We start from the raw sequence: 12,089 nt of genomic DNA on the forward strand, positions 1-12,089 counted from the left end.
TACAATTAAAATATGTGGTTGCCATGTGTTAAGAAATTCCACACACTCAACCATAAGCCACGGATCAACATTTCAACTTCTTTCTACGTGTGAATTGCCAGTGACTCATTAGACATGATTGACTTATTAGCTGAACTAAATAACGATAAGGGTCACAATGAAAACAGTTCCATGGTTAATTAGGAAAACAGACATCCAAATGGCTAGGACTTCCTAATACGTTTTTTCTACCCATTAGTTTTGGATAGTGTGACATCAGATATTTTCAGAATTTTACTAAAGCAGTGCAAAAGTCTCAAAAAGAGAAAGATTTTATATTGTATATTGGATACATTTTGTGAATATAAAAAGTAACATAACAAAGGACAGAGCTTTAACAACCAAGAAAGGAGAGCATATATTCTTAGAAGTTACGTTGATCTCAATGTTTCTAAATGGTTCACAGGTTTTGTTTTCTCACAATATTGCGTCACTGAGCTTATCGTCTTTAATGTTTCTTTAATGAGATACATTGACTAATGTACACTACAAAGGTGGAATGGGTATATCTATATAGTTTTTTTTTCGGAATAACTAATTTTATTACTTTTAACAAAGCAATTTTTTTACATTTCTTTTTTTGTGGCTGAATGCCAGCATCTCCCCACTCTCAACCAAAATGAACGCAATTTTGAATTTGTAAGGTTCGATTTCTTTTTTAATATAATAAGTCAGTCTTCAGGTAATTTCAATCAAAATGTATTCAGGAACAAAGCAAATCAAATGTGATACATCAGTTATCACACACACAGGCCTCAGTTGATGGTGTTCTGAGTTGGCATCAGTGTAGATGTAGTTTTCTGAGCTGCCATGGCGACAGAGATGGTGTTTCTTAGCAATAGCAAGGCCAACCCCCCTCCGATAGGAGGTGGAGTTCTGACTACATTGTGACATTTTAAGCAGAAGTATAAGCTGCATGTCTGACAGGCTTGTAGTTTTACAATAAAAATTAGGAAAGTTGTTAAAGCTAAAACATCTTGTGACAAACACAGACGAGACCCCAGGTTATACCAGTTCATCTTGGTCTTGTTAAATCAGCTTGCTTATCTTGGCACGCGTGGGTGGGGGTTTGTCTAGGAACTTCAGGTGAGTACACAATATTTCTAAATGGAGAAAGCATCAGCTGTACAGTAGTTTTATTATTCTTGCCCACAAACAATAGCCATTTTATTGCAATGTAAGCATAGTTTCTCTTCTTATTACACACAGGTAATATAATTTGCAAAACTGGTTTAGAAAACGATATTTTCCTCGTTATCCATTAAAGCACCCTTTGGCTACAGTTGTCATGATTGTTCTTGGGTTTAAGATCTCCTGGTTTGTCATTCAGTACTCTCGCTAATCTGAACTGATTTATGATCCAAACCATGCTATCATAATGACATGCATGCTGAGGTCTACAGATTGATGAAATGGAAGTATTAAAAGCATAAAACTAGACAACTCATTTTCAGCATGGTGTAGAATACAATCAGTACACTGATCAAATCACAAATCTGCGTCGTCCCAACAGGGACAAATTTGCCTACTGTACTATAAATTTGTGCAATTTGCATATCAATTCACTGCTGTACAAGTTGCTGCAGCTTTCATTGGTACCTAATCATGTCTAGTGATTTAGGTCATTTGAATGCAGTGGTCCAGCTGCAATAATCTGTAGTGTTAAGAAATCACAGCAAAGAACCACAATCTGTTATTATGTTTTGGTCTTTCAAGATTTCAGCTGGTGGAATTTGCCTCACTAGACTATTTCACCTGTACACTGATATACTTGTATTCGTTTTTAATATGTCAGTAACCTCAACATAACCCCCACAATCTGTTTCATAACCTTAAGCAGGACGTGAATACAAACAGAATTCTGACAGCACTTAAAAAATGAATCTTTATTAAATGAAAAGAATTATTCCTACAGGTCAAATATGAAATAGAATATACAAAAACTTTACATCAATCATTCAAAACAAAACAAAACAACAACAAAAGAAAAACTCTAAACTAGCATTTCATTTTATTTCTGTTTGTCTTGAGATAATAAATGGATGAAAAAAAACACATTATGGCAGTTAGGACCGCACAGTATCCAGTGCTGAAAATCCCACATTACAGAGGAAAAATAGTTAAAATCTAAACGCTGCTCTTTCCCAAAGAACCAAACTATTTAGAAAATATAGTAGGTATTAAAACCATGAAAATATTGATTCAGAGAAGTAATACAAGATAGACAAGAGGAAACCTGCAAATCCAGACAGCAGTCTCTATAATTTTGTTTTTCACTTAACAATCTATGTTATTTAATTGTATTTATTAATTTGTTTAAGGTTGACAAACTTAATTCAGACCAAAGTGCTCAGGCTGATAAGGGTGCCTTTTTTAACCAGGCCTGGAAAACTCAAATACTTCAGAATTCACTGGTTTAAATCTTTAATCTAAACCTTTGAATATGCTGAAGTTACCTAATGTAAATTGATCAGCAAAAAAACTAATTGGAAACTTGGAAGGGCACAGAAGCCCCAGTTTAAACTCTTTGGCAAAGCTTACCTTTATATAAAAAACAAAACAAAAAAGCAAAACAAGTTTTTTTTTCTCTTTTATTTCACAATAAAACATTTAAAACATGTTTGCTTATTTATTATTATTTTTTTATTTAAAAAAAAAAAAAAAAAAAAAAAAAGCAATGTTCCCTTATCTAGCAGTGGAACGACACACAATCACGGACACACACTCACTCACACTGCCGACTTCCCATACACGCAGTGCTGGCATTACATGAAGTCATTGAGTTCGGCGTCAAGTGCTGCAGCCATTTCGTCCGCCTCGGAGCTGCTGCCCTCTTCGTCTTCATTACTCGACTCCTTGCTCGATTCCCTACTGGAATTCCCATCTCGGCCCCCAGCCTCCTCTAGCTTGCGTTTGTGGCCCCTTTAAAAAACAAAAGAAACATTTTTATTTTTCAATTTTAGCAGGGAACAGATCTTATGGTTTTAATAGATTAAGATTGATGTTTTGTTAATGGTCTGGAGTTAAATGTCAATGGGCTTGCTCCTTTTCAAAGTTTATTTTTTAGGGCCTCACGCAATAATAGAATACATAGTTTACTGGGGTACTTCACTGGAACACTATGAAACCTCTTCATTATACAACAGGTTTTTACCACTTTCAGTTTATGAGTCGTTTCTGACCAGCTGAGCTGACAACATGCAGTGATTGAATGGGGTGGAACTGAAGTGCCCAATATTACTGAGACCCATTTCATTTGCCATGATTTTCTTTGGAAATCTCTGCTCTAGTGCATTTGATCAGCTGCTGGTCAGATGCAAATAATACATTGAAAATGACTGCATTAAGCAGCAAAGAACCTGCAACTTCTTGCATAATTTACATGTTTCCTAATGTTTCAATAAAGAACTTGAGTCGTCTCAAATTAATAAATACTGAAAAGGCACATGTGTAACTATAACATAAAAAAAGTCAGTACGCTCTTTCAGTGCCAAGTAACTTTACAGAAAGACTACCTAGGACTACACGCAAGGTGGTTCAGACGGCACTGAACTGTCTAACTGCCTGTGTGAAATTGCACAGCTTTAAAGTCAACATCCCACGTGACTGTATACCAGACGTGTTGGGTCTTTTTGTCGTCTGTGTTACACGCTTTCATTTTTTTGAAATACAATGGCTGATCAAGAATGAGTTAGTAATTGAAGTCCGTAAGAAGTTAACGAGGAGGTAAATTCAAAAATAGAAGGGACGATGAGTAATGCTATAATTTACGGGCAAATCACAGACATGATGAGTGAGCATGGACACAACCGTACCAAATATACCACCATTCTTTTTAGCTGTTGACATATGCAATAGGTAGAGAACTTTTTTTTTGATGGTCGACAAGCCTACAACTTTTAATACACTGCAGTTAGTATCAGACGGCTGAATGAAAATATTAATAATGCGTCTCCACTTAAATATTTTCATACAAATTTTCCACATATATACATATATATTACAAACAGAGCTGCTCCAATTAACAGATTAATTGGATCGATTAATGAACTAAAGAGTTGATCGCAGATTATTATTTTTTTTTTACAATTTAAAAGATCGGGCAGATTATTATTACTTTTCTTTTCGCTGGGCATTTTGAACTCTATTTCCCCAACATCCCCTGCTGAGAAAGAATGCACGCGAGAAGGCTTCCCGCATCAGTTTGTATCTGGTTGTTTGTTGCTACACACACACGTCTTACATTTTCTGCGTCCAAAACGATCCTCAATGTCTAGTGCCAGCTTGGAAGAATAGGTCTGCACTTACTACAATCTAAGCAGACTTTATTCATTTTAAAACTGTCTTGGTGAAAGGGAGTTTTTATGTTTTTAAGTTGGATGTACAAAGTTAATTTCAACAGAGCTGACTATGCAGTGCAGCATTTATTTTCCATGATTCCTTCATTTGGCCTGGCATGGTTTCAGGCGAGTAAATGTCTTTTACTAGTGTCACAAGCTGCGACTATAACATTTTGTTTTATTGATGTTAGTACTGTTAATATTACATTACTGTTGAAGTTGTTTATGTATACCGATAATTTACTAGTTTATATTGTGGAACATGGGTTGGAGAGTTGTTTTAACTGATGTTTACCTGTTTCATGTTTTTTTTTTTTTTTTTTTTTTTTTTAATGCCTAAAACCCGGAAACCCTAAATACAATGATAAATACAAAAGATTACAAATATATTATATATATATATATATATATATATATATATATATATATATATATATATATATATATATATATATATATATATATATATATATATATTGAAATATATTATATATATATTCCCTCCTCTGGTTTTCATCAGAACTAAATACTGAGTCAGTTTCAACTGAAGTTGTTATTGAATACATTTGTCAATGAAACAGGATATTCAGGAGGCCTGAGTTATGTGGTCTCAACCAAGAGGCTATTAGTCTACATCATCCAGCCACCAGACAATTCATCACAACTGCCAATCATGTGAAAAGTTGGTAACCAATAGCATTGCAACAGATAAGGCTTTATATATTTGATTGTTTTATGCAGGAACAAGCCAACTTCAAAAACCAGGATTTGTGGGAAAATATGATTTTTGTTATTGCCGTGGTACAGTATGCTTATGTGTTTTTGGCTGCATTCACATTGGGTCTGTTTCAAAACGGATTGGTCTGGTTTGTTTTTAATATAGCATGTTTTAGAATCTTACATATTGCTGTGAAAGAAAGCACTGCAGGAGCCACTTCGCTAATTTAACGAATACCTTTCTTGGATGTCTACAGTAGGAGAATGCAGTTTATGCAATTCTGCGCAGTTCTCCTAATCTTGGCATTAAACAAAGTAATTTGAGAAGAGACAATATATTTTACTATTTTTGTCCAGTTCGGCTGGGATGTTGTTGTCTGACCAAATTTTCTATCAGAGCTTCAATTTCTCTCACTGTCCATGTAGTTTAGGATTACTAGATTTCCACAGTGATTTTTTTTTCTTTTTCAATTCACTGACGCTGTAGCAACTCTGAAGCCGTTAACAAACATAACAGTATATAAAATAACACAATAATAGTTTAAAAATTAAACATCAGGTGAATTTATTGAAGATCATAACAACTCATTATAGTCTTTATATTGTCATCTAGTCAAAACATACTAAATGTACAAAAGCCAGAACAGATATTGCAATTTAAAATGATTGAACACATAATGCATAAAATTGTTTATTTTATTTTTTGTATGACACTGAAACACAACCTAATTCATTACTCTGCTATTAACTTGCTGAGCATGCGGATACAGTTTTGTACTTAAATAAAAAAAATACAATAGCAAAACCAGGACGATTAACAATTTTACTGTTTCCAACCGGGACAAAAAATGAAGGCTGAAAACTGTGACAATCTTGAATTTCCCAGGACGTCTGGGAACCCTAATGTAGTTCCTCTGAGATTTTTTGTTTTTTTTGCTCTACGTGGTCGCAAGCAATATAGTTGCTATTAGTAAATTGCCTAGACAGTTGATGCAAGAGCTGCTGACTCGCTTTCGAAATCAATTATTATTAATAATAAAAAAATAACTGCGGAATTATTTTCATTCTCCCATGACACTAGTAAAATTCCAGACTTTCTCAAGACTTTCATAACGGATATATGGTTTTTCAAGCTCTGGAAATCAGTCTGACATTTTTACATACTTTTTCCATACTTCCAGACTAGCGTACGAACCCTGAGTAATTAACATATCTGGTCTGATGGCATATGGCATATTGAATCAGCGTATTTGTTTTATAGATTTGATGTAATTTAATACATTAATTCTAATAAAAAATAGACATCTCAAAATGGAGAAGGTTAAATAGAAACATATGCATGTTAAATGGGCCATATCTTTTGATAAGCATGTGGAAAGACAATAAACAAAATACAAAAATGTGTTTTTTTTTTGTTTTTGTTTTTTTTAAGAATAGCCCAATGTTTCTGGAGAAGTAAAAAGTAAAAAAAAAGTACTACTTTATTTTATCGCAATTATTTTCCCATACTGGTGCGATACCCTGAAGTACCTAGACACCCTCAAATACATACTCATTTATAAAACTGACAACATTGTTTTTAGAGGAACCAAATACAGTATATTTGCCAGGTCTGGAACTAAGTACATATGCCTTGTGACTTAAATATAAAGTATAGTCCCCAGCCAGTCTGAGAAGTAAAAAGAGAAAGGAAAACAAGTGCTGCAAAATGGTATGCGACACCCTGTGTTTAGAACCAAGACAGTATCTACCACTCATTCGGTTTTACTACCATTAAAGGTTCTGAAATGTAGTTGCTATCTTTACTTTGAAATGCATCAGCCTAATTTAGCACAGGCATGGCCACCAGCATAGAAAGTGATGGATTTTGCAAGAGCGTTTGAAGAAACAATGCAGACTCAAGTATCTTTTATATGACCAGTGGATGTAGAGAACATGGAAAATGGACAAATTAAATTGTCACTTTTTATGTTTTACTTGTTCCTTTTGCAGTGGCACAAACTACTGCCTAATTTTATTGCTGGGTAGTCTACAACTAGGATTATAATTGAAGAGCCACATACAAAAGTGAACCAACCCTCATGTGATAGCTCTGTGAAACTATTCAGTTAATTTTATTTGTGTGGAAGTTTCAAAATTAATTGGTAGAAATGGTTTATTTTAGTGGAAAACAGTGTTTATCCATTCAAGTCATATCGCTACTTCAAATGTAGGACTTTTTTAAATTTAGGATTTTCAGTAACTAGTTTCACATCAAAGCTGGAATAAAGTACGGTAATATGTAATTTCAAGTCTAAAGAGTTTTGACTTGAAGTCTGACTCCAACTTCTGCTAACCAGCCTGGACTTGGACTCTGTACAAAGGAGCTTCAAATCACTTTTGTCCTGACTTTGTCTTATTTATAGATGTAGGATTGTACTGGGTTGGAGCCACTTATGTTCTTCACTGCAAATGTAGTGGAGATTAGTTTTGAGAGTCTGCATCAAGATTGTGTTTAGGTGTATTTTGCATGTTTTTTTTAAATATACATTTAAAACTGCAAGTGTATGTAAGATAACACATACGATAACATTCATCCAAAAAAAGACTACAACAAAATGTTAAAAGGTATAAGAAAATTAGATTTTTAAAACTGAAAAGGGCTTGCATTTTAAGATTAAATGTGAAACACTTTGCTGCAGAGAACTGACATGTTAAAACACAGAACTCTATTCTAATTCAATTTTTTGCACCCCCCAATAGTTTACGTTTAATCAAAATGTATTTTATCAGTTCTTTACAAATTTTTAATAATACAACTCCAGAAAGAAATAGTTATTCTATTTCACAGAAAGCACTGCGTGAATTTTCATGCTGTCCTTCTCTGATTGGACAAGAATACATGCTTCTAGCACAGTTCAACACATTAATCTGAAGCAGCGCCATAAAGAACTAAAGATCTTGATATAAACTATGTCTGTGTAAAATGATCGATCACCATCTTCATCAGCATTTCTGTGGTAATCAAAACAATAGCAGTCTGTGAAGACTTACAAGCACTATCTGCCAGTCTGCAAATTCTCATGAGGAAAACGAATTAAAGACAGCTAGAGTAAATTAAAAACATCTGACACCATGATAAATGTTTCAAATTGTTCTGGAATGTTTCGGGGGAACAGATTTGACAGCTACTTACTGATAAGGTAGCTAAAGAAACCAAACTCAGCAACAACACAGTTGACAACTTAAGAAACATCCTAACTGGGGGAGAAAAAAAAACAAACTTTTAACCCCCCCCCCCCCCCCCCCGACAGGACGGCTCGAGTAGTGACGTACCCAGACCAGACCCGGAAGCTGACACAGAAACGCAGGTAGGTACTTGCGGGGCTGAAAGCGATGGTGCGCCGTTTTTATTCAAACAAAAATAAATCAAAAGATTGTACAAAACTAAATAAAATTTTGAACACAAAACATCAAACAAATACCGTGCTGGTCTGCCCAGCATGAATAGCAGTTGCTTTTACTTTCTGTTTCGGTTTAGATTTTCTTTCAGCTTGCTCTCTTGCTCATGCTCCTCCTTCCAAATACCCAGCATGAACACAGAAAAGCTGTGGGTTTTTATACATGTGACCATCTCCAAATTAACAGTAAATTATTCAATTCGAAGATGGTCACATTCCACGAGTTTACCAGGATGGGGCTTTTACCCCGTCCATGCTGCCAAATAACACACAATCATCCATTCTAAATAAACACAAAACAATATGTTTCCCTTAAATAATAATACAATAAACACAACTCATTTATTTACAAGCAGGGCTTTGTCCTGCCCCCTGTATGTGCAGGGCTTTTCTTCTGCCCTGCCACACCCTCATATAGATAAGTCTTGTTTCATCTGCCACTGGTACTGAGTTGAGAAACGAGTTGAAATCGAACCTATTCATTTCCATCGTCAGCAGAGCGATATCAACACGATTTGAACCCTGTTATATCACTTCCAACAATTAGCATGACTCATACCTAGCAGCGTTGTCCAATAGAAGTTGCCGACTAGCTGCAGGTGGTTATGGCGACACCATTTAAGCCACATTATTTTAGTTGAACACACCTTACATACACTTACACAATACAGGCAAATGTACTTCAGCACTATAAAACAAATGGTGTTATATATAACATAAACCTGGTGTTCAAACAGGGACAACATAATAAGTTGACATAACAAGTCTCTGTTAGTGGTAACATCAACAAACAACAACAACACAATAATGCTTCTTTTTTAATGTATACTTACTTAAACATCTACCACCACTGAGTATGAAATTTGCAGTCTTTCTCTTTCACCAAAGTTTGGAATTTTGGCATGAATTTATCAGACACAGCACATCTTAAAGCTTCTAGGTTCGTGTCCAGTGACTGTGAGTGGTACTGACTTCAGAGTTGACTAGCACAACCAGGTTCAGACGAACATGGAACACAGCTAAGTGGCGGCCATCTCTTTGCAGCAGTATTGATACTCACATTGAATAAGAATTTTTTGCTTTTCCCGTCTTACTGCTTTTCGTCTTACCATTTTACCAACCTAAAAACACAGTAAATTGTGGGCAGTGACCTGAGTTCATATCAGGGTCAGCCTGTCATGTGACCTTTGCTTTAATTCTCCAGGTGCAGATTTAATTCTTTCCTGGAAATGGCGGCCGTTGAGTGCAAGTTGTAAATATCCCTGTATCAGATGTTAAAAAGGAAGGGAGTAGTGGGCAGCCAGGAAGGCACTGATTTAATATGACAGGTTAAATTGTTCTGGAGCGCTACATAACCATTCCTGAACAATTCCTTGAAGGAAAATGGCGGTGGACATTTTTTTTCACATGCTGTTTTTAAAATGGCTCAAAGTTTTCACTTTTGAGCTTTCAGTTGAAATCTGTATTCATTATGACATCACAACAACAACAACAACAATGTTTTAATTTAGAAATAACATCCATCAATGCAATGAGGAGCATATTTTTTTAAGGTCTTTCAAGGACATTGAAAATGTAGACCCCTTATGTAATCGTATCCATCTGTCTGCCACTCTACATGTTGAACAGCATTGAATTTTCAATATTCTTCAATCATTGTTTATACTACACTCCTATTTTTGGATACTAGTTTAGAAAGCAGGGATATTGATTTTTAAAACAATCTATGGCTTCTGCCCAAGCACTAAAATTATCACATTATATTACATCATGTTTCTGAAGAGACCAGAGAGCAGAGCTTCAACAAAGGCATTCCAGCATTGAATCCACTGCATTCAACATTAATGTATGCATCTCATTGCTTCAGCTTCCCCTGCACAAGAAAAACAAAAACACATTTTGAATTCTGCTACTGGTATAGTTTTGAGCAATAAAGCAACAAACAATAAACAGAGTAGCATATAGCAGCAGCAGTCAATCACTGTTGGTCTTTCTATAAAACTTGCTTTCTTCTTTTCAAATCAAATTCTGTTGCTTATGCTGATAGCAGTATAAAATAAAATACAGTGGTTTGCAGAAGTATTCACCCCCTGCAAAGTTTTCACATTTTGTTGGCACCTGAGCGTACTCCACGACGCTTTCAAATTAGACTTTACATGTAGAATTTACACAAACTATTCCACACTGATAAAGTTTAAAAAATGCACATATAATATAAATAAGTAAGACTTACAGGGAAAAACAGATTAATCTCAGTTGCATAAGTATTCAACCCCTTTGCTACTGCAGCCCTAAATCAGTTCAGGTGCAAATGAAAGGTCACAAAATTAGTGCAATGGTTTCAGCTTGTGTGTACTCAAAGTGGTTTAACTTGTAGATAATTTCCCTCAGGTATATAAAGACTTTCAAGCTGCAATTCACATAGTGATCCAACAAAGCAACCATGAAAACCAAGGAGCTTTCAAAACAAGTCAGGGATAAAGTGGTAGAGAGGCACAGAGCAGGAGAAGGATACAAGAAAATTTCGAAAGTCGCTGATTATCCCTCTCAGCACAGTGAAGTCCATCATTAAGAAGTGGAAGACGCATCATACCACCCAGACACTACCCAGATCAGGTCACCCTCCCAAACTGAGCAGCTGGGCAAGCAGGAAACTGATTTGGGATGTCACTCTGAAGCCAACAATGACCTTGAGAGACCTGCAAAGTTCTGTGTCTGAGATGGGAGTCAGTGTTCACACATCAACAATAAGCTGGTCCCAACACAAAGCTGGCCTGTATGGCCGGATGGCAAGAAAGAAGCCATTACTCCAAAAGCCTCATCTTAAAGCACATATGGAGTTTGCAAAAAAGCACGTAGATGATACTGCAGACATGTGGAAAAAGGTTTTGTGGTCAGACGAGACAAAAATTGAACTTTTCGGTCTAAATTCCATGTGTTACGTCTGGCGCAAGCCCAACACTGCACATCACCCAGTCAACACCATCCCAACTGTCAAGCATGGTGGTAGCAGAATCATGTTATGGGGATGCTTCTCTTCAGCAGGGACTGAGAAGCTTGTCAGGATAGAGGGGAGAATGGATGGTGCAAAGTACAGGCAAATCCTTGAGGAAAACCTGTTTGAGTCAGCCAAGACTGAAACTCAGGAGGAAATTCACATTTCAGCAGGACAATGACCTGAAGCACAAAGCCAAAGCCACACTGGAGTGGTTGAACAAGAAGATAATTAATGTTCTTGAGTGACCCAGTCAAAGTCCTAACTTGAATTCAATCGAAGATTTATGGCAAGACATGAAGATTGCAGTCCATCGACGATCCCCAACAAACTTAATCAGAACTGGAGCAATTTTCCCGTGAAGAATGGACAAAAAATTCACCATCCTACTGTGCAAAGCTAGTAGAGACCTATCCAAAAAGACTCATTGCAGTAATTGCTGCAAAAGGTGATTCTACCAAATACTTACTTCAGGGGCTGAACTTATGCAACCAGTACATTTTCTTTGCAAGTTTTGCTGACATTTAACCTCTTTGAATAAAAAAAAGTTAATTTGCA

General features: G+C 35.9%; 1 protein-coding gene across 1 annotated transcript in view; it reads right to left on the minus strand.

Annotated features, from left to right (window-relative positions):
• Window positions 1-1,910: 1,910 nt before the first annotated feature.
• Window positions 1,911-12,089, minus strand: part of LOC117400779 (RNA polymerase II subunit A C-terminal domain phosphatase-like) — a 155,538-nt gene continuing 145,359 nt past the window's right edge. The window contains exon 14 of the mRNA XM_034001111.3: window positions 1,911-2,961. Coding sequence (XP_033857002.3) covers window positions 2,805-2,961 — 157 coding nt within the window. The 3' untranslated portion in view covers window positions 1,911-2,804. The remainder of the gene's footprint in view (window positions 2,962-12,089) is intronic.

The sequence above is a fragment of the Acipenser ruthenus genome, chromosome 4 (genome assembly GCF_902713425.1).
Source record: "Acipenser ruthenus chromosome 4, fAciRut3.2 maternal haplotype, whole genome shotgun sequence".
NCBI classification, from domain to species: domain Eukaryota; kingdom Metazoa; phylum Chordata; class Actinopteri; order Acipenseriformes; family Acipenseridae; genus Acipenser; species Acipenser ruthenus.